General features: G+C 43.7%; 1 protein-coding gene across 4 annotated transcripts in view; it reads right to left on the reverse strand.

Moving 5' to 3' along the window:
- Positions 1 to 23633, reverse strand: part of GANC (glucosidase alpha, neutral C) — a 360817-nt gene that overhangs the window by 155595 nt on the left and 181589 nt on the right. For all 4 annotated transcript variants that reach the window (XR_013600863.1, XM_078659630.1, XM_078659632.1 and 1 more), the window contains 3 exons: positions 20525 to 20626; positions 12740 to 12983; positions 8643 to 8707 (listed from right to left, as the gene is read on the reverse strand). Coding sequence is in view for 3 of the 4 variants with exons in the window: in XM_078659630.1 (XP_078515756.1) it covers positions 8643 to 8707; positions 12740 to 12983; positions 20525 to 20626 (411 nt within the window). In the remaining variant the exon portion in view is untranslated. The remainder of the gene's footprint in view (positions 1 to 8642; positions 8708 to 12739; positions 12984 to 20524; positions 20627 to 23633) is intronic.

Consider the following 23633-nt stretch of genomic DNA (forward strand, 5'->3'; position numbering starts at 1 on the left):
TACCCTCTCATTCGTCTTGCCGAGATCAGCACGAATCAGATTCACCTCAATAGCCACGGTGTCAAGTTTGTGGGCCAAGGCCTCGTACTGTAGGCCGATGGATTCTCTCACACCCGAGATGGCGCCCATGATATCCTGTAAGGAGGGCTCCGCCGATTCTTCCAAAATTCGTTCGGACGCAATACTAGAACCAGGCAGGGCAGCTCCGGGGGACCCCTTAGAATGGGTATAACGGTCCATGACATTCGATTGAACTGGAGCTCCGCGCAGAGGTGTTTTCGTCTTGCGCGTCTCTCTGTCCCCTCTGCCCGCCATTTTGAAGATGCGTCACAGGACGAGCCACCAGATTCGACGGGCCCGACACCCAAAGTACAGGATCAAAAGTACATAAAAAGGGGGCACAACTCGGGTGGAGGTCGCCAAACCAGCAAATAGGTCACATGAAAGCCCAACAGCCGATCCGCCTCCAAGTCTCAGTCGCAACACGACATCCACAGCCGTGGCCCAAGTCGGAACAGAATCGAAACCGAAACCTAGGAAGGGGGGACCCACAAGGCCAGATCTCCTGCCGTTGTTGTTCAATTGCAGGACGGCTACAGTACCGCACCCCGTCCCGGGCGCACCTCAAGGGCGGAGCCCAAAAGTTCAGAGCACCATAACTCAGGAATACGAGATCCAAATCGATTCCCGAAAAGTGCAAGGGTAATCAGCCAAGCGTCCCCTACACAAATTCTTGCAAGAAATCAGGATTCAGCCAGGATAAAATGTCGGGAGCGGCGAGGGTCCGGAGAGCGCTGTGCTCAAGCGGCCATCTCGGATGCCCGCCAAGCTCCTCCTCGGTCAGTGGGAGTTTTGACCTTGGGTTGCAGGAGAGATAATCTCGTGCATTTCTCGCTCCTTTCGGCTGCCAGATCAAGAATAGGAGTGGGATATCCACGTGCTTTAAGTCTTTCCAGAACAATCTGAATCTGTTTTTTGCATTCATCATTTTTTGACACGATTCTTTTGATCCTGAGAATTTGTGCATATGGTAAGTTGTTCTTCAATCCAACGCGGTGGAAGCTTTGATAATGTAAGGTAGAATTCCTGTCCGTGGGCTTCCGGAAAACGGTGGTAGACCATTCTCCTAAATCTCTCATGATTTTGACGTCCAAATAATGGATGCATTGTTCACTATAATCCCATGTGAATTGAATCCGCTGGTTAAAGGTATTCCAGGTAGTCAAAAAGGTCAAGAGTGTTTCTGTGGTGCCTTCCCACAGTAAGAAAATGTCATCTATATAACGCAGGTATAACCTGCCGTGTTCCTGCCAACTTCGGTGACTTAAGATGTGTTGTGTTTCAAAAATCCGCATAAAGATGTTAGCGTAGCAAGGAGCTGCCGAATTTCCCATGGCTGTGCCATTTAGTTGTAAGAACCATTTGTCAAAGATCGTGAAATAGCTGTGGTATAAGGTAAACATAGTGAGTTCCATCAAAAAAACTTTCAAATCTTGATCAAGATCCGATTGAATCAAAACCTGCTCAATAGCTTCAATGCCTCCATCATGGGGGATGGAGGTGTACAAAGAACACACATCAACTGTGCACATGATCAATGGGGTGTTTCTCAATTCATTCATGATGGGATCAATTTTAAGTAGAAAGTCAATGGTGTCCTTAACGTGTGATACTGTAGTAAGCACGATAGGTTGCAGATATTTATCCAAAAACTTCCCAATATATTTTGATGGATACTACCAATTGTCGACACAATGGGACGAAGTGGCGGGTTGGTCGGATGCTTGTGCATTTTAGGTAACATGTACAAAGAGGGAGCTCTCGGGTTCATAGGTGTCAAATATCTTCTTGTTCTGTCAGTAATAGTACCATTTTCAAATGCCTTGGTGATGATCTTGATGAGATTGTCAGTGTATTCCCTGGTCGGGTCGCCAGGTAAGATGTCATAAGTATTAGAGTCACTGATATGTGCTTGGACCTGTTGTTCATAAAAGGAGGTGTCCATGATGACCAGGGCACCGCCTTTATCAGCTTTTTGGCACATGATGTTAGAATTGTCCGCTAATTTTTTTAAGATGTTTCTCTCTTTTCGGGTGAGGTTTCCATGTCTCTCCGATTGTGTAAAAGGTAATTTCGAAATATCTTGTTTCACCAAGTTCTCAAAAGCATCAATAATTTTATGGCTTTGGGGTGCCATGAAATTACTGTGAGGTCGTAGTCCTCGAAGCATGTCTTCTTCTTGAACGGTAATAGGGCTAATGTTCTTAAAGTAGTGTTTCAATCGAATATTACGTACCAATTTAAAGGTACTAACTTCGAGTTCCAGTGTGTTGGTCCTAGTGGTTGGAACGAATGATAGCCCCTTTTGTAAGGTGTTGATATCTTCTGTAGACAATGTGGTAGAGGAGATGTTAATCACCAAATTATCCATCTTATTTACTTCCTCGTTTTCGGTTTTTTGCCTTTGGCTGTCGGCGGAGTTTTTTCTGTTTCCTCGGCGGGTTTTTCCTTTCCGGGATCCTTTTGTTGGTCTGGTCCAGACTCTAAAAAATGAACCGCAGGTTCAGTTGAGGGCCCAGGCATCTGTGATTCGACATCAGTACGAACTGTAGTCGATCGTTGTCTTGGTTCTTCTTCAGAAGAAGAAGTTTCGTTGGCCGAGAATGGATTATAAGGTTTGTTAGGTCGTCGGCGGGCGTACACCTCTGCCCAGGTGTACACCTCGCCGAGCTTATAATCGATTGTGTCTCTTTTGAATTTTCTTAATTTCCGTTCCTGTGTCTCCCGAGCGTGCTTATCAAGTTGGATGTTCACATCCTCCAACATCTTTTTGAGATCTTCTGCAGACACGGCATCATCCAGCTCCTTTTTTACGCTAGTGATTTCCTGAGATAGTTCATCGAGTGTCTTTGACAGTTCCTCAACAATTAGGAGAATAAGATCAAGCGAGCATTTGTTTAAAATAGAGTACCAGCGTTCAACAAATTTCACGTTGTTTTTACATAGTAAAGGTTTCAAGGGGACCCGTAGGCCACGGGGGATCCGTTGGACACGATGGTACCGGATGAGGGTACTAGCGTGTAATTTTTGATTACATTGTTTCTTCATTAAGTAGAGTAATTGTCGAAGGTTACTCTCCACACTTCGAGTGTTGCCAGGGGTGCTGATGTCATCTTGAATTAACCCATATATCTTATCTGCATCCTCGATAGAATAAGCAAATGTACTGGCTTTTTGGTCGGTCATACCAGAGACCGCGTCAAAATTCATCATATTTGCGTGCTGAGGTCCGTGGTCAGAAAAGTAGAATATCAGAAATAGAGAGGAGCTCGCACAGCAATGTTAATCTGAAAAGGTAAAGAATTTTGAAGATTTGTGGTGTGCTGCTGAGGGAACACTGTCTGGCCAGGCAGTGGGACGTGATAAAGCAAATAAAGCTCCCCCGCCTAGGGGGAGAACACCTCCGAGCACAACCTAGGAGGACCAAAGGTCTTATTCCATAATCAAATGGTAATCATCCAATATTGATCCAGAATTAGTTATCCAACTTTAGGAGTTTATTCAAACAAGAAAATGTCTTAATTTCACGACATGTGAAAAGGGATGTTATTCCACATCCAGTTCAGAAATAATAGTTCATGTTATAACACATGAACTATTATTTCTGAACTGGATGTGGAATAACATCCCTTTTCACATGTCGTGAAATTAAGACATTTTCTTGTTTGAATAAACTCCTAAAGTTGGATAACTAATTCTGGATCAATATTGGATGATTACCATTTGATTATGGAATAAGACCTTTGGTCCTCCTAGGTTGTGCTCGGAGGTGTTCTCCCCCTAGGCGGGGGAGCTTTATTTGCTTTATCACGTCCCACTGCCTGGCCAGACAGTGTTCCCTCAGCAGCACACCACAAATCTTCAAAATTCTTTACCTTTTCAGATTAACATTGCTGTGCGAGCTCCTCTCTATTTCTGGTACTGTGCATGTCCACATCAGTATGATTCTCCAGTGTGTGTATGTTTGTGTATACGGGATTGCATTTTGGGTGCAAAGTGAGGGTGCCGCTGGCCCTCAGCCTAGCTGTCTACCTTCCACTCAAACAAGCCAAAGGCAGGCTTTTGAGCAAGGGGCTGTAATGCTCGTCAAGGGGCAGCATGGTTACTGGCAACTCTTAAAACTTACAAACTGGAGGGAGTGGGACACAACCTTGCTGTAACAAGTGGCAGCTGATGAAGTTTGGGAGACCTGCTATGTATGACGTGAGAGAATCAGACCTGTCAAAATTCCACCAAGGACGTTTAGTTGGTGTGCTGACAAGTAAGGGCAGTAAAGCAGGGCTAAAAAGCGCTTTACAAAGCACACCTTTTAACCAGTGGTGTAGTCCCGCTCGACCACTAAACCCATCATCAGCATTTTCTTCCCGCCATCCCCATCGCTGTTTAACATTTACACGAGACCCCCTAACTCGGATCATCTCCCAATACCACATTCAATTTTAAACGGGTGAAGAGAACATTCAAATCCACCACCAAAGAGGCAACCTCTAACTAGAGCAGGAACATGACAACACACCTGAAACATACCTAATACTGGATGAAGGACTGCTGTCACCACCTACATGGTTCAGAAACCAAAAACATGATAACCAGCAGGATCACAACATGCAGGATCCCACTGGGGCCTGGGAGGCAGAGTCCATTGCACTTTCAGAGTCATAACCATCCGCACTGGGCAAAAAGTGGTCTCGGTGGTGACCGTATAAAAAGGGCACTTTCCTACAAGACCCCACTCCATAGGAAAGAAGATGAGCAACTAACCTATCCCCTGGCAGTTCTCATTGTCTAAGTGGAAAAACCTGGAAAGTCCATCTGCATTGCTATGATCAGTCTGCAAAGGCAATACCCAGTAGGGAAACCTTAACAATTTGGGGTTTTCTCCTCTCATCTGCATCAGTCATCTGAGAGGCCTGTGGTCAGTTTAAACCTTGAAGTGAGTCCAAAACAAGTAGGGTCTCAGATTCTTGGGGAACTTGGTGACCACCCCCAACTCCTAATCAATCAGTGAGGAACCTCGGATCTGGTTTGAGCATGAGCTTCCTTCCAGACACCAGATCACAACAGTTGTCAAAAGGTGGAGCCAACGCATCAAGGTGATCAGAAGGGTTGACCCTCTACTCCAGTGAAGACACTGCATCGAACGTACCAGGGCACGGATTCTAGCTCACCTCACCTATTGCAGGCCAGTCCACAAAGGAGCGCACAAAAAGGATCTACAAAAACTGCAGAGGACACAAAACAAAGTAGCCAGAATCTGCCCCATCCTAAATGAGTCGGAGCACATCAAACCAGCTTCAAAACATGGCTCAGGGTGGTACCAAGGTTCAAATTCAAACTCCTAAGCATGGTCTTCACATCTCTGGAGGAATCAGGCCTGAAGGTCCTTCAAAACCCTACTTTGTCCTTTAAAGCAATGCAAAATAGTTTGTTCAACAGAGCTTCACAAAAAAATCTCTTGGAGAACGTAGAACTCTAGGTGTGGGGAGTACGGAACTCAAGTAGTACAGACCCAAGACATCAGCCGACCCTGATGTCCTGCAAGATAAACCTGAAAAAGAGGTCTAGCCCACCTATTAGTCGTAGAGGGACCACATCTCCCTTAACTAGACCATGCGGCCCCTTCAGATATCTGTCAGCAGACACTGCAAGTTCTATTCAGATCCTCTGGAGCTTTTCTCTGCAATCCTCCAGCTGACATCGCATGAGAAATCCACCTGCCTAAGAAAGCTCTAGCGCTGCGAAGAGGTGACATGTCACAAGTCAGCACTTTACAAATCAGTCAAATAAACAATCCAAAAGATCTGACAATTAAATGCTTTTTTGTGAGAGAATCAAGCCGGTGTGTGTGGATTTATAGAGCACGAATTTAGCTACATAGCAACGTAGCACTGGACAAAAAGGTATTACTAGCAGCTGGAGAATTATTAGTGGGCGCCAAAGACGTTTTTCACTAAGCCAGTGCTGCCATCTAGTGTAGCTCAAGAGAATACTCCCGAGAGAGTTTACAGACCTCAGCTGTTTGCATTACTCTAACATGCGAGACCGGTCACTAGCTCGAATAACACAGCAGAGCTTTTGTTTCTTTCTACAGATTAAAGTTGGAGTTTGAATGCTACTCTTTCAGCAAAGGAAGGGTTTAAAGCAGGCTTCTCCAACGAATAGCTCATGAGCTACTATTAACTCTCCTGTATGCAGCCCAGTCTACTAAATCAGAAACCTTTCGCTTCGTTAAATTAATATATGTATGCCAAAAGTGTATATTCAAGACGAGAATTAGTGTATTTGCAGAACTCATAAGCTGATGTTTGAAGAAAAATGGTTACATTTTCAAAAATATATGTAAAACAGATTTTTGAGTGATAAACCATGTGGGAAAACATTAGTAATATTATTACTTTAGTGACGGGGCACTGCAGCTGTGGGTGGCATATGGTAGCTCTACCTACATAGAGGCATTCCAAACTGATAATGCCTTTTTTACATTGCTGCCTGCAAGCCAGCTTTATGCACTGAGGTGATCACTGCAGTAATCTTGCATATGGGGGCACTAATGTAATCTTGTCTGATGTGGTCACTAGTAATAATAGTATCTTGTGATGATTTTCATTGAACATAAGTAGCTCTAATTACACAAAAGATTGAAGAACCTTAGGTTAAGGAGACTGCTGCCAGTAATTTTTGTGCCTCAAACCCAAAAGTAAATCTAAATATATATTATGAAAATAACTCTCTACAGATTAAGCTGTTTTTAATATAGTAGAGTCCTGCAGCCTCCAATCTAGCGAAATAAGGAAAAGACACGCACCACGAAGAATGCTAAAATGTACCAGTCTAAGGCACTATGCTATGTAGTACAGTAGCAGCACATGTAAGCTTAGCCCTGACTCACAGGATCTTCATACAAAATCTCACATTCTACCAGTTGGACTAGGTCTAGAGAGTGAATAGAGGCAATTCATTTCATAGCATTTATCTATATAAACCTTCTCATTGATTCATTCATTCATTCACCCAGTCATACCCCCCTGACTTCCTCACAAAAATGCTTCTTTAAAATAGGGTCACTTTTGGCATAGAGAGCACAGCTACCAACCTGACCAGCACCTCTAAACCCGTAATCCCGGGGCAGGAAACAAGTAACTGCTGGTGGTACTTTGCACCTTGTCCCCCTATGGTCCTCAGTCCCAAAGGAAACCCCCAGAAACCAATCGAAATAACTGTATGCAACAAATGCCTTTACTCCCATAGGGAAGCACTGCTGTGTAAACACGCATTTAAGTGAAATATTTACTTACCTGTTAAAGTTCATATAAAAAAATTACTTACTTGATAGCAAAGTTCTTGATATCAAAATGTATATAAAAATACGAGTTCTTTTTCTAAATTGGTCTTGGATTTATTTTTAAGTGTGTGTGTCGATTATTGCTTCTGTGAGTACAACAAATGCTTAGCACTACCCTCTAATAGGTCTAAACTGCTCGCCTACACTACACAAAAGAGAGGATTTAGGGCCATATGTATCAAGCTAATTAGCATTCGCAAAGGCCGAAATTCTGCGAATTTCGGCCTTTGCGAATGCTAATTAGACAAATGGTATGTATCAAACATGTTTGATGCAAAATAAGGAATAGCAAAATGTGCTATTCCTTATTTTGCGATTGCACTTTAGGAATCGCAAACTTTGCGATTCCTTAAATGCAATATATCAAACAAAAAATATGCAAATAATGCCATTAAGGATTCGCAAATTACCACCAACTTCTAGTTGGTGGTAATTTGCGAATTCTTTTCAAAAAGCTTTTTTCCAAAAAACAAAAGGTGCCATATGACGCCCATACATGCCCTTAGGGCATGTATGTGCGCCATATGCCCCCAAATGTCTTTTTCAGGGGTGCAGCAGGGTGTTCTTGAGACACCCCTGCACCCTTGGAAAAATTCCTAATTTGCGATTAGCAAATTGCTAATCGCAAATTGCACTTTCATTCCTATGGGCCTCCTGGCCCATGGAAATGAATGGGTAATTTGCAATTAGCAATTTGCTAATCGCAATTTAGGAATGCTAAGGATTCGCTATTGAAAAGGGATTTTGTACATACATACCGTTTTGCATTTCCTAAATAGCGATTCCTTAAAATTTGCTATTTAGGAAATGCAAAATAGTTTGATGATACATATGGCCCTTAGTGTTATCATTTTTGCCTCTGTAAACCAATAAGGGTTGCCTGAACTCTTTACACAGAATACCTTGTTTTGGTCCACTAGATAAAGAGCTAGCTTCCTACACTAAGCAGAAAAAATATCAAATGTGCCAGGTTGAGCTCACCAGCAGCCACGGATTTCCTATTAGGCTATATATTTTTTGACAGCTTGTTGTGTTTTTTGCACTATGTAACTTATGAAGTGTGTTCAGACTTGAAATACACTACAGGGGTATTACTCACACCAGATATCCATTCCTACATAATCCAATTTAACATTTTCTGAGTTGAAGGACTTTTCTAAGACATATCAGACAATGTACATCAACTGTCATGTTCTAATCATGAATCTTAGGGTTGGGGATTTCACAAACTGTTGCTTACCCAGCATGAACTCATCATCAACATGAAAGGTCTCTATTTCCTTGGGGAACTCTACCCAGAGAGGTCTGTAAAAACAACAAGATAAGGTCACGTAAAGTGGTTTATTATTCAACTGCTATGAAATCAATGTAGCTCAAAGGACATACATTAAGATAAAACATTGAACCAAAGGGAATCTAATTGAATACGGACGATTGTATTACTGACTATCGACACCCAGAATCTCGCTGTAGAAGAATATTGCGGACAGAATATTGAGGGACAAAATATTAATAGGAAAGTGCATATAGGGAAATTTAGATTTACTGTTCCTAACTCCACAGCTACTTACCCTGAAGTTGTATGTACCACGTAGGTACATATATTTGGAGTTAGATATAGAAAATCTAGACTGATATTTTGTCTGCGATATTGAGTCGCATTGATATTTTATGGTCAATATTTAGGGTGCACCTCCATACTGACATCAATCAAGAAGCATAACTGATTTCTCAAAGCCAATTAAAACAACATATTTGTAAATCCTAGAGTCATATAATTGGTGCATTGACACTGCATTTCATAATGCAGCCATCAAGTATGCAATTCACAGTTTTGAATGCCAAGGTCTTTACCCAGGCCCACTTGATTTACATGAATGTGCGGCTGTGGAGTTTTTCACATTATTGTAGATTGGCTGCATTTGCCAAATAATTCATCATCTGCTGCATAATTTTGTTTTTCATCAAAAAAATTGTTTCTAACTCAAAAGGTTAAAAAGTTACTAAAAACACAGCAACATGTATTGCTTGGTAGTGGAAGGCCCTTTGCAAAGGTTGACTGATCACCGCTCTATTGCTTATTACTATATTTGGGAATTACACCTTTACTAATGAGGTGCAACCAATGTCCAGACAGTGTTAACAATTGTAATATTTTTGAACATATGAAGTAATACTATCACAAAATGTGCTGCGTTACACCGCATAATTTGACTTTTCTTGATGCATAATTTACTCAAACCTGCTGCATAATTTGGCCCTCCCTTGCTGCAGAATTACAGTGGCCCTGGTCTTTATCTTTTAAACATATTTAACTCTTAAATGATACACCTGTAAATGTGAGTGTTGGCCAAGTAGAAGGTTAAAGGAGGACATCGTCTAACGATGTTGAGGTGGTGGTCTCGGAAAGTACTTGAGGTTGAGGTGATGTCAGATGAGGCTTTCTTCTCACTGGTGAGCTGGGCCTAGATATTCCTATCAAATGGGGAGGAAAACTGGAGAACAGCAATGCAATGATTCTCTGAGCAGTAAATGGGGGAAATGGGGGAAAGTAAATGATCTCAGTCTTAGTCTTAGTGCATGCCCTGTTAAGCATTCAGAAGTGCAGAGGCACTCTGGTACTTGGGTTGATTGACGATAAAACTCAAGTGGATCATGTGCATAGGACAATCAGCACAACATCTGCATACATGGAACTCTTGTGTATCAGCCAAGTGAGAAACAGATTTCCTGTGATTAATTCTACTAAGTTGTTGATGCTAACCTGTTAATCATCCTGAAACTGAAAGGCCAAGCTGGTATGCAGGTGAGTGTCCAACCAAAACTTAAAGCAAAAGCATGTTTTTGGGAAGTAGTTGTTGTCTGGTAGCTAAGTTGATAATAATGGAACCAGATGGATATGTATACCACTGAAACTCGACTAAGTTATCCGCTGGCATTGAAAGCACTTTGAAAAAGTCTACCTCCAGGATTAAGCTCTGTTTGAAACGCAGGACATACACTTTGATGAGCCATGAAACTCCACGGAAGGAAGACATCTTTATTAAAGAAGCTAGGAAACAGGTTGACTGTTACTAACTTGAGGGAGGCCAAAGAAAGATAGGGATTTAAAGAAGAACTATCTTAATCACTCACAAAGTAGAAACAAACTCTAATGACTGGGCCAGAATCGTGTGGCCCTTTTGTCGAGGTTTAGGAATAATTCTTAAATCTTTGAGTGGATTAAAGAGAGTTGGAATGGAAGTGTCACACATAGCTTACAGGTTGATCTGTCCTGGACTACTAGGGTTCATTAAGGGAGAACAACTGAAATATGTCTTCTACATGGGCGCATGGTTCAGAAGAGGTGAAATGGATTAGTTCAGTGGTTCTTAACCTTTTGATATCTGTTTACTCCCACTGAATCAATCCTGGAAGCCAGAGACACCAGCCCAACAACTTCTTACGATGTAAACCTTAAACCAATACACAAATATACAGAAACAAGCATACATCGAACAAATACACCAATTATGAAATATTATATTTAATTCACAAACTTATATGTGAAAAACAACATTTAAATTTAATGCAAACATGCAAATTGTCGTTTTATTTCTGAAAGACTAAGCAGTAATCTAGATTTTTCTATATCACTCCATCTCCTAATGCATGATTTCTTTTTGTCCGAACATTCAGCTGGTTCAATCGTGCATATTAGATTCCTTTGTAGTCCTTTTGCTGCTCCCACGGCTCAAGATAAGGGTACCAAGTTAATTTCTAGCTTCCAATTTAAAAATTCCTTCAAATTTACTGAGTTTTAAAACTTTCCATTTTCAATTATGTTTTTTATCGATATGTTCTTTATTAATCTGCTAATACTATTTAATTTTCTAAACTGTCGTTGACCTCCTCCGTAGGCATTGAGGCCCCCCAGGGGTCTGCGACCACAGAGAAAAAAAACCTGAATTAGGCAAAATAGGCTTATGCCATTGGATGAAGGGGTAGGACATGGTAAAACACAAATATGCAGTGCAGGTCGCTGCAAGCAGCTATAGAAGGAATCTGTAAAATGATGTTGAGAAAACAGGGAAAGCCTTAATGGTCAAAGAGACAGTCCTGCACTGTCCCTGGACACATCCATATTAGTATGGAAGAGAATCTACTCTCCAAAAGGAGAGTACCAAACTAGCCAATGGAATGAAACATATGGTCAGGTCCCTGGGAAGATGCTGAGATACACAGGCTCACCCTTCAAACAAAAATAAAATCAATACACACTCATAGAAATTAAGGTATTAAATAAATAACTTGTTTTAGTTTCATTCTAATGATATAAACTTTATCCCTGCCTTAAAATAACATACATATCAGATCTTGAACAGTGGCGTAGCAAGGCAACAATGGGCTTTAATGAAAGCAAGGAAATTGGGCACCCATCTCCTAGTTTGGGAGTGAAAAGGCAAATACTGATTGGGATGAAAGAGGCCCTCACACCCCTGGCACCCTGTGCCACATACTGAACTATTGATAGCTAACGGCCCTGGACTTCGATCAGACTTGCAACACTGAGTAGCTATTCAGCACTGAAAATACACAATAGCAAACTAAACAACTATTAATAGGTGGTTTATGGACCTGCTTCTTAACGACGTCTGCACCCACAGCCTCCCATAGTTGCAAATTTCTGAGTGTTAGGAACTTACTACTTCTTCCCAAAGAACATCTGGAAAACTGTGACAGTTGTAGGTTTCACCAAACCTTGAAAACTACTGTGAATTCTGACATACAACCAGGGACACGTATTGCCGCATGCGTACACAGTGTACAATTGCACAAGGAGAAATACCTTTTCCTGTGTGTAGATTGTGTAAGTGTAATTTTGTAAAAAAAAACAATTCTCTATTGGGAAATTCGTTTTTGCCATTAAGAGATCCCTTTCACTACACCCCACCAATTTTGGGGGTGTTCTACACGCAGCCACAACTTGGAAAGACATTTACTCCTGCCCTTGACAAGAATATGACTCTGACTGTTTCCAGTTTTCTGGGTGGGAATCGGTTGGAGAAAGGCCCATAAACCAGGACATTTGGGGTATGTGCAAACTTTCATACAAAGATCATAGTGTACTTGCATTTTTAAGATTGAAAAACTACCAATGTGAATTGCAACAGCAGTTTCATGCAAATATCTTTGGGAATCTGACCCCATTCATTTATCATTGATTGTGACTTTTTCCATAGCATTGATGTGTTGTCTTCCAGTCATGTAAGAACTTTTGATGTGATAACACAATTCAGTAATTTCATACATGTGGTCTTCACAAAGACTTCTAATGCAGTTGGAAATGGTTGTTACCTCATCACTGGTTCAGCAGACACATTAGCTCGATAGAAGAGAAGATAGAAATAGGGCAGCAGTCTGTAGCGCTCACAAATTGCCTCGCGGATGATCCGCGTGTTCTCTTTCCCAAAGAGCCACGGCTCGCGCCGTTTGGTATCTTTGGTGGCATGACCTCTGAAGAAGGGCTGGTAGGCTCCAGCCTGGTACCAGCGCACCAGCAGTTCTGGTTCGGGGTCGCCAATGAAACCACCCACATCCGCTGTTTCCATTGGGAAAAAACAGGTATTATCAGGGTGCAAAAAATCAGACCTACCAATTTGTATTTTCATATATTCTATTTATGAACATTGTTTGTTATCATTAAATGTTTTTGCCAAAAGTGCATTCAATAGAAAAGAAAGTAATACCATTCAAAAAAGCAGATACATTTGTTAGCATCGACGTTTGCCTTACCACTAAAATCTCACTTGGCACATGAATTATTACATCATTAATTCTATGATTCATTCTATACCTAGGCAACTGACTGCATCAAATTAAATGGTTTGTTAGGCACATACTTTTCATCAATTTTTTGTTCTGCTTTAATTGTTTTGTTAATTTGTTTCCTTGTTTTCATAGATTTTTCTGTGCAGCTGGCTCATTTGGCATTTTTTCATGATGTTTTTTTTTTTATTTCTCTCAGACTTTCACTGGTGGCCCGGAGTGTTGTTAATGCTATTTAAATATATAACACAGGAAATATACAAATATCCTGTGGGAGAGTATAATTTTGATTCAAAGGCCTATGAAAGTGGTTTATTTTGGGTGAGTGGTCGCCCACTGAAAGGACTAATAACAGTAACTTTTTAGAATGAATCCTAAAGTCTCTGAATTGATCTGAAGTCAATACCCTGGTAGCTATGACACAGAGCAGGCAGGCGGAACTGTCTTTTCTTAAGAAGGATGCAGATAAGGCATCCGAACAGAACAGACTGGAGTGTGCTCCGCTGGATCTCTGTCTGGCTGCTTTGTACTTCATCTGATAATCTCCCGGTGCACCTGTCTCCAGAAGTGGACCTATTTGTTTGCTGAGTTCTTCTCTGTTCACTATGCCCCACCAACTCTGTCAGAGGATGATTACATTCTGACTCTATCACTGGCCTCCAACCATTCCCACACCTCTTCAGGGCTCGTGGTAAGTAAGGATCTTCCCCTATCGCTCTCAATTTTGTTGAAAACAATGGTCATGGTCCTAAGCTTCTGTTTATTTGAGGTGATGTTGTGTGTTCAAAATTATATCCCCAAAAGAGTATCCCCTTTGATCTTTCATACTAGTGCCTAGGCCCCCTCCTCAGTTGTCCTCAGGAGGTCTGGTTGTGTCCAGCTGGGGCGTGGATGTGAACCTCCACCCTGTAAGCACCAAACACAAATGTACTCATCCACCCAGAATGTGGTCAACTCTCTGCCGGGCGTATTGGGCACTATTAATCCCTGCACTCTTGTACTACTGACATGGCATTACCTTCATTCTATCTGTTTGGTGCGTGGGCAGATAGGCCACATGTATGGCCACAGTTCATAGGCATAGGGGGTCACCATTCAATGGACTGGTATAACAAGCCTCTAGTGCTCCCTTAGGTCCCCCATTCCTTTTCTCTTGCACACTCCTGTGTGGTAATAAGGTGGTCCTTCAATGCCCTGGCCTCAAAACCTCTTTGCCTTGTTTAATTTGAGCCTCCGTCTAGTCCTATAATATCTAGTAATATTCGGGTTCCTGTTGCCTCCGGCAGAAATCTCAGCCCACTCCACCGTCTGAAGGCAATCCTGACCTCTCACCTTACTTGGGCTGACCCAGAGGCCGTGTGCGCCATCTTAAGTTTCTCCAGCCAGGCCTTTCCCCTGCTGAAATCCCAGCAGCTCAGTGGCCATGTTGCAAAACTGGTTACTGGATCACAGCAACTGTCATAGCCCTAATCAGAGGGCATTTTTTGCCTCTGTGAAACTAGGATTCTTTTGGACTACTAAGGGTACTCTAGAAGGGATGTATGTCAACACATCGCATACTAATACCATGCGTGCCATTACAACACGGGTATTACTACACGATATAAATGACATCGCATACCATTACATCGCATACTTTTACAACGAGTATGTCTTTACCACACATGCCATTACAACGCAAAGGCATGCGTGGTAAAGCCATACTCGCAGTAAAAGTTTGCAAGGTAAGTAAAATCCCTACCCCTACACCTGTACAACACACTACTCCCACCCCTACACTACCCCTAACCCTATAACACTACAACACTACCCCTACCCCTACACAACACACTACTCCCACCCCTACACTACTCCTAACCCAAAAACACTACCACAATACAACACTACCCCTACACCTACCCTAAACCTAAATCACTACACAAACACTACTACACTTCCCTAAAACCTAAATCACTACACTACATAAACACTACTACACTACCCTAAACCCTAATACACTACACTAAACAAACACTACTACACTACCCTAAAACCTAAATCACTACACTACATAAACACTACTACACTACCCTAAACCCTAATACACTACACTAAACCAACACGACAACACTACAACACACACTAAAACGTTTTTTTTTTAAAACACACACAACACAAACATTACCACACTACTTTTACACTACCCTAAACCCTCAAAAGTAACCCCCACCCCATGCGCATACCCCCTTACATCTCTCCTCTCCAGCGTCGCCATCGGATCCTGCTTCCTCCATCTTGCTTGGTTCATGTCGTTGTGAGGAAACAGCCTAAGTTTCCTCACAGCGACTTGGATAGTCGCCCCCGCCATTACACATTACATCGCATGCGTAGTAATAGCGCATGCGATGTAATGGTATGCGTGGTTTTACCACGCGTTGTAACATCGCATGCATTGTAACGCATGCGATGTAAAAGCAACGCGTGGTAAAACCCGCGTTGTAATGGCTGTTCCCCTCTAGAAGCACAGACTTAAAGTGTTTGCTTGGCCATCTAGCCAGGCCATGCCCCCACACAGAGAAGAATTAAAATTAAAACGAAAGTTCAAATGTTCAACATCATTAAGAGGAAATATATGTTTCCTTTTATTTTCCATTCATCTGTCTATGTATGTAGTCGCAAGGAGGTATCCAGGTCACTATGACGCACTTACTCGACTATTGATTTTTTTTGCCATAGAATGTTGCATTCTGGCAATTGACGTTTTTCTTTTGGCATTCTGTGTAGAGGCTTAAAAATCCCAGCATGCAAAATGCCGCTGGCCAAATGCTCAGGGTTGGGTCCAGGCATCACACATGGGGCCTCTTGCTGATTCATAGGTTTGGATGTAAGTTGTGCATCTCAATATACATTGTCCTGTTTGTTAACTGTGCATATTGGTGCCTTAAAAACTATGCATTTGTAAATATAACATTAGCATCAGCAGAAAACCTCCCAAAAAATGCATCAGCAGGAAAAACGAAAGAAAGCACCGCATTAAGGACTGTTCTCAACCAGTACCAATGCATCCTGAAAGAAGAAGGCCCTAACAGACCACATTGAAGCCAGAGCAAACAAAAGCAAGGAAAACTTTGCCATTGTGAAGGAGTTCTCCAACCCCGCAGACACAAAGAGCAACATTACCCCTTACCAGGAACTGTGCGACAATCTCGCTGACTTCTTCCATGACAAGATCTCAGCCATATACAAAAACTTTGAATCCCAACCCTCTACTACAGACAGCATCAACCAGCTCACACCCACAAACACAAACCCCAAACAATGGCTAACCCATTGGAACCTCCTCACCACGCAAGATAAAATCTCCATCATTTACTCCACACACTCAGGAGCACTCTCAGATGCATGCCCCCACCACGTTTTCAACGCAGAAGAAAGACAATCTGCAGCAAGCTGAGAAAGTTTCTGAACATCTCCATCAGCACAGCCTTTCACTGAGGCCTGGAAACACGCTAAAGTGAGGGCTTTTCTGAAAGAAACCATTGGCACAGCCGAACCAAAGTACTCCTGACCCATCTCTCTGCAAAAGGTCTTGAGAACCCCATCGACAAGCAACTCATCCAACACCTAAAAGACCACAAACTCTTGGACCCTTCCCAATCTGGAATTTCGAGCTAACCACAGCATCAGGCCAGCCCTCTTAGCTGTCACCAATGTCATCAGAACCCTCCAGGACCACAGAGATCTGCTGGCCACTTTTGACACCATCTCCCACCCAATCCTGTTCAGCAGGCGCCACCACATTGGGATCCAGGGAGATGCCCTCAGATGGATTGCCTCATTCCTCACCAGCAGAACCCAAAGTATTCTGCTTCCACCGTTCAAACGCAAGAAAAGAAGATCATCTACGAGGTACCCCAAGAATCGTCCCTAAGCCCTATCCTCTTCAACGCCTACATGAGCCATGGGGCTGTCACTGTCAAATCGCACTGGCTCAACATCACCTACGCTGACAACACCCAGCTCATCCTCTTACTGTCTGAAAACCCCTCCACCGCCAGATCCAACTTCCTCAGATGCATGACGAACAAATCTTTGGGAACAACACCTCGTCATGGACCAAAGCATGGTGGCCGTGGACCCCAGCCCAACCCCTGCACCAACAGACCACGCCTACAACCTCCGAATCATCCTGGACAGCAAGCTATCTATGAAGAAAGAAGTCAACGCAATTGCCTCCACCTGCTTCTACACCCTTCAAATGCTTCGCAAGTTTTTAAGGTGGCTCCCAGCCAACACCAGAAAGACTGTCACACAAGCCCTCATTACCAGCAGACTGGAATACGGAAACACACTCTATGTAGGAATCACTGCACAACTCCTCAAGAGACTTCAGATAATACAAGACTCAGCAGCAAGAATCATTCTCGACCTCCCCAGAAGGACCCAAACAACACCCTATCTCAAGAAACTACACTTATTCAGAAGAGATGGCATTTCAAGATGTTGACCCACACATACATAGCCTTGTAAAATAAAGGTCCAAAACACATCAACCAAAGCCTGACCTTCCACGAACCCACCAGACATCTCCGATAAGCCTTGCTCTGCCTCACCAAAACCAACAACAGCTGAGGACGCTCTCTCGCATCTGCTAACCAAGGCCTGCCTCTGCACCTCAGGACCGTATCTTTGCTCCAGCAATTCAGAAAAGATCTCAAGACCTGGATGTTTGACTGATTAATCTCTATGAGGAGCCTACTTCTTCAGCACCAGGAGACCCTCATGGGTGATTTGCTGCGCTTTATAAATGCTTGATAGACCCACAATGGGGAAGTGTGGCTCACTGGTTAGAAGCGGCAGACCCTGAAGCAGAGATCGGCCCGGGACCAGGGTTCAATTCCCGACGCAGCAGGGTCTTGGGTCAATATCCGCGGACTCGATAATTCTCGCTGAGGTGCCTACGCTACCCATGGGTCCCACTCTGCAACTCTGGGCAATAGCTTGCTTAATCTCCACAACGGCCCCATCAGAGCCGGGGATGCCTGGCTTCACCTTGGAGGTGCCCAGGAGGGACCATCTCACAGGGAGGGACCATCTCACAGGGAAAGCCAGGACGGGTTCCCCAGCGGTATACAGCGCCAGGACACTCCGAGATGGAGTAACAGTGCGCTTTACAAGTATACTTACTTTACTTTACTTTACAATCAAACATTTGCTTCCCAATCAAGCATTTGCTACCCATCTAAACAAATCACTCAAAATGGCCAAAATGTGAGGAGTTAGTAGCATACCTGGCCCTGATATGTTTTATTGGCATTCTCGTATTTATAGTTCTTCAATTGCAATGGGGAAAATACTACCAGTTCCAGAATGCAAAAAAACTAAAACAGGACTAGATGAGGGCTTGCACATGGTATAGCACAATATGTGGTATCTATCACATCATCTTCCACCCAGGTACTGACAACAATGTATGACACTCAATTGTGATTCAATATGTGTCCCCACTGTACACCACTCTGTGGTCCCTGCTAAATATCATTGTGTACCCCCGGGCATACTGCCCTGTATGTTAATGTTAATGTTAATAATGCCTTGTAAAGCGCACGCACACCGGGTGGTTTCATGGTGCTGTGAAAGTCTGTGAAGGCTACCAGTGGACACAATAATTATAGGCTTGTGCAAATAGCCACGTTTTAAGGGACCTCCTGAATTGCAGGAGGTCAGTGCAGGTCCGGATCTCCAGCGGGAAGGAGTTCCACAGTCTGGGGGCAAGTGTGGCAAATCTGCGACCTCCCTGTCGTACCTGTTTGAATGTGGGGATGGTGAGGAGTGAGAGGTGAGCAGAGCGCAGGTTACGAGAGGAAGTGTGTCTGAGTATCGGGCTGTTAATGAATTTGGGGTTATTGCCGTGCAGGGATTTGAATATAAGGCAGCCGACCTTAAAAGCACAGCGTTGAGGAATAGGGAGCCAATGCAATTTCATCAGCAGAGGGGTTGCTGGCAGCCATCTAGGTTGGATGTTGCCTGTATATCACCGAATGCTTTCCCATAGCAGATCACCTCATTATTCCCTGAGGTGTATCACTATTGCTTTCATAGTGATCATCACCCTGTGCCCCAAGCTGCACATCATCACGTGGTTCTTTCTGCAGAGAGTGTTAATCTTTGTGCATTGACGCTTGTAGGTTAGTGTGAATGAGTGTTTGTATGTCAGGTGGACTTTCTAAAAATGGGACTTAGTAGGTGTGATGGCCTGTGTGCAAGCTCTGCATGTCCATATGGACACCTATGTTGCTTGTGAATGTGCACTATGTAAATGTCAGACCTATTACCTATGTAAGTTTCTCCTTCTTTTTCACTCTGCAAAATTGTATGATCCCCTTTCCAGCAAGGGAGGATGCTCTGGTGGTAGAAGCAGCGTTCATATTCATATCTAACCCAAAGGAGTTTTTATCTCAATAGCAGGTGTGCCATATTAGGAGGCAGATTGTAGGCAATTTGGTGTGAAATTGCCTGTAAGGCTGTCGCTGTAGAGGAAATGCAACAAGTTACCTGTCCCTTGCCAAGGAATAAAAGCAAATGTGATTGTGAGGGATTACCTGGTTATAGATCACACTTGTGTTGTGGGATTTTGGTTGCAGCTTGCAACGTTTTCTGTTTCACAGGCTTTTCATTCATGACTATTTCGATTTTACCATTCTTGTTTTTGTCTTGTTTGATGGCTACTGCCAGGCAAACAGTTACCATAGCCTATGCTTCTATGAGTGAAAAATGTATGTTATTATCAAGGCTAAAATGTTAGGTCTCCTTCAAAACTGACTCACAAGGATGGCTTATGATTGACTTACTTGTCACATGTGTGACTTAGGGCCTTATTTAGATCTCAGCAATGGAATTATCCATCACAAACGTGACGGATATCCTGTCTGCTATATTACGATCTCCAAAGGATATAATTGGATTGCAATACAGCGGACGGGTAATCCCCTCCACCAAGATCTAAATTAGGTCCTTAGTCTCGTAGTACTCCTGTCTTACTCCAGCAATTCAAGAGTAACTCGGGAATATAGTACACACTTTGCAGCCCTTTTTCCTGCACTGAGATTAAAGTACAACCCAATACCTCACAGCTCCATGTGGCACCACACATGCAGCCCCCCTCTCTTGCACAATGAGTTGTCAGACTAGTTTTACCCCCTTCTGCTAGCGTGTGCCTTTCATGGTTACAAAACCCCTGCAAGTTGGGGTTCTGCGGACACAAGTGAGGCCAGGCATCACCTTGTCCAGGGGAAACAGGAGAAAGAGCGGCGGAGTACGTAGCAAGTTCCTTACCTCCACAGAAGGAGATTCCTGAAATGCTGATTGTGAGCAACATTGGAATAGTGATTTTCAGATAGCCCCACTCGGCGGTGTTGTCTCCAGTCCACATAGCACCTAGAAGCAAGTCAGAGAACCAAATGATAACCATGAATAAGGGGCAGCATTAGGCAGAATATCACAATATAACCACCAGACAAACACATTCTATCCCTCTGATACAGACTATTTATTTGCATGCATGAAGTATTAATATGCCTATTTAAAAGGTGTTTAAAGTCTCAATTTAGGTTCATAACAGTTTCCACATTTGGCTTAGGAGATCCTGCTACTTCATTTGATTTGTTTTTGCACATTAATAGGAAAGGAAACTCTGCTAATGCCGTTGTTTAATGCAATACAGTGACTAAGAAACTCTTGGCAGAATTCAGTCACCTTGACCACCTGATTTGACAACAAAGTGCAGCTCAAACACAGCTCGGATCTGCTTATAAACACACCACCATTGTTATGGTTTTTGTAGGATGCGAGTTTGCTTCAAGATAGGGGAACTGTTACATAAATATATTGTTCGAAGAAGAGACACTACATAATGATTAAATATAATGCAGGATATATTTAAATAACACGTCAGAACCATTAGAGGGGAATGGGGGAACTCACACAACAATAAGCCTTTGAACAATGAGAAGTTTGACAGTGAATTTCATGGGGCCTAGAGCTCCTTCTGATCAGCCTGGAAGGTCCTATTTCCTACTCGGCTTCTTGAGTCAAGTGAAGGGTAGAATTCCCACATACACATTTCATCTAGTTGGTGGTGTTTGCCTCAGGTATGAGACATTGATTCTCTCTTGTCTTTATTTTTGTCCAACAGAAGCTCACCCTCCAGAGGCCTCACAGGCAGGTAACATACATAGGCAAGCACACATACACACATAGGCAGGCTGGCATAGGCCACCTCACAGGCAGGCCACATACATAGAAATTCTCTATCCAGGGCCGTCAAACAAGATGGTAGCCAGGACTCTTTGCCCTGGGTACGTGCTTTTATGGACTCTGCTCTCCTGTTATGAAGATTCCTTCGTGATGTAGCTAATGCAGGTTCCAAGAACACACATATTATATCTTTCTCTTTCCCCAGGGAATATTTATTAAATTAGGTAGTGCTCCTTAGATTACAAACTGGAAAGAGGCCCAGCAAAGCTCTTTGCCCCGGGCAGGTCTGTCTCTACTAGAGGATTAACGAATCTTCGCAAAATTTTCAAAACTGGTGGGGTGCTTCGGTCCGCTCCTATCCTGAAAGTCTCAGGGTGATTCGTCAAGCGGGGGCAGAGAAAAAAGGGGGGTCCCAAAACGTGTTTTCCCCATGCAATTTTCCATAGGAACCTTTACTCGCAGCTACAGCCCGAACTGCTGAACGGGATTACACCAAATTTGGCAAAAAGGTAGCCCTTGGTTCAGAGTCGTGTCTTTTTGTTACGTGCCTTTTTCCAGTTACTGGAAGCACCTGGTGGGCTAGTTGGCCCCCAGGGGCCCTCAAAATTGAAGGGGAATTATTTCCCCAACTTCAAACCTGCCACAGGGCGTGTTTGCACACGTCGCCTCAAGCCCCGTCCCCTCCCTTCCCCACTGTGTAAACGCCTTAAATCCACGTCATAAGCACTATGTACATAATATAACTGGACTTTCTTATAGACATAAATTGTATGTATGAAAGAGTCAAAGTGCAGCTTCCCCATCTGAGGGATTCACCCTAGCCAGTAGAGACGAAAGCTGCCTCAACTTCGGGGACAGAGGGGGCGAGTACACAAATGGTTGAGGGTCCTCATTACGAGTAGCCCATAACACTAAAGGGTCTGGTAACCAATGGTGTGATCCTGGACAACTCACCTTTTCCGGAAATCAATACACATAGCGGACTTTAAAACCTGCTGCACATTCGCCCCACTCACCTGTGAAGAGCAGACTCCCGGCCGGAGGGCAGGTCAACGCGGCTCCGCAGAATGCCAGGGCAGGCAGGGCGTCATGGGCACCGGCAGAGCCGTCTATAGATCCGAGGTGTGGGGGGCCGAATCCAGCGGTGCTTCGATCCGGTGATCTGAGGAGCTCCTGGAGCGGGGTCTGGTGCAGCGGTGATATTGCACCGTCGGGATCCGGTCCTTAGCTTTGTGAGGATGAGAGATCTGGCGAGTTAACTAGCTCAGATATGAAGTTATCCTGGTCCGGGCTCTGATGCTTTATTAAACTTGTGTTGTGCTGGTACGGTGCTGTAGTGACCTGGTGCAGCTCGGATCCTGGTACTAGCGCTGTGTGGGTCTGATGCTGTTCTGTTATGGATTTGGTGCTGTATTGACAGGGTCCAGCGCCGGTCCTGGTTCTAGCGCTGTGTGGATCTGGAGCTTTCCTTTCCGGGACTTGGCGCTGTATTGACCTGGTGCAGCTCGGGTCCAGGTACTAGCCCTGGGTGGGTCTGATGCTGCTCTGTTCTGGATTTGGTGCTGTGTTGACCTGGTCCAGAGCTGTCCTGATTCTAGAGCAGTGTGGATTTGGTAGGGTGCTGTCCTGGACTTGCCGCTGTATTTGCTTGGTTCTAGTGCTGTGCTGGTCTGGAGCGGTTTTGGATTTAATACTTTATTGACCTGTTGATATCTTGATTCTGAATTTAGTGCCGGATTGCAAGAGTGCTGTCTCAAACCTGGATTTTCTTCCGTAAATTGAGGTTTCCTAATCTTGGTTGTACCTTTTGGATTGATCTGGTTCTGTTGTCGACACAGTGCTGTAAATAGACAGTTCCATTTACCAAATCTACTGCTCTGCTGAGATGGAGCTTTGTGGGTCTAGTGCTTCACTAATCGCATTGGTGGTGGATTAATGCGGTGCTGTTTGAATCTGGCGCTGTTTTGATCTGGTAATGTCTGTGTCCATGGTGTAGTGCTCTATTGATCTGGTGCTGCATGGGTCAGGTTGGTGCTCTATAGATCTAGTGTAGTACGGATCCTGTGCTTTAGGGAACTGTTTTTGTGTGAACTGCCGTTATATAGATCCGGTCAGATGCAGCAGGGATCATCACCTGGCACAGTGTGGATCTGGCGCCCCACGGATCTAGCGCTGCAAGGGTTTGGCG

This window comes from Lissotriton helveticus, chromosome 9 (genome assembly GCF_964261635.1).
Source record: "Lissotriton helveticus chromosome 9, aLisHel1.1, whole genome shotgun sequence".
NCBI lineage: Eukaryota > Metazoa > Chordata > Amphibia > Caudata > Salamandridae > Lissotriton > Lissotriton helveticus.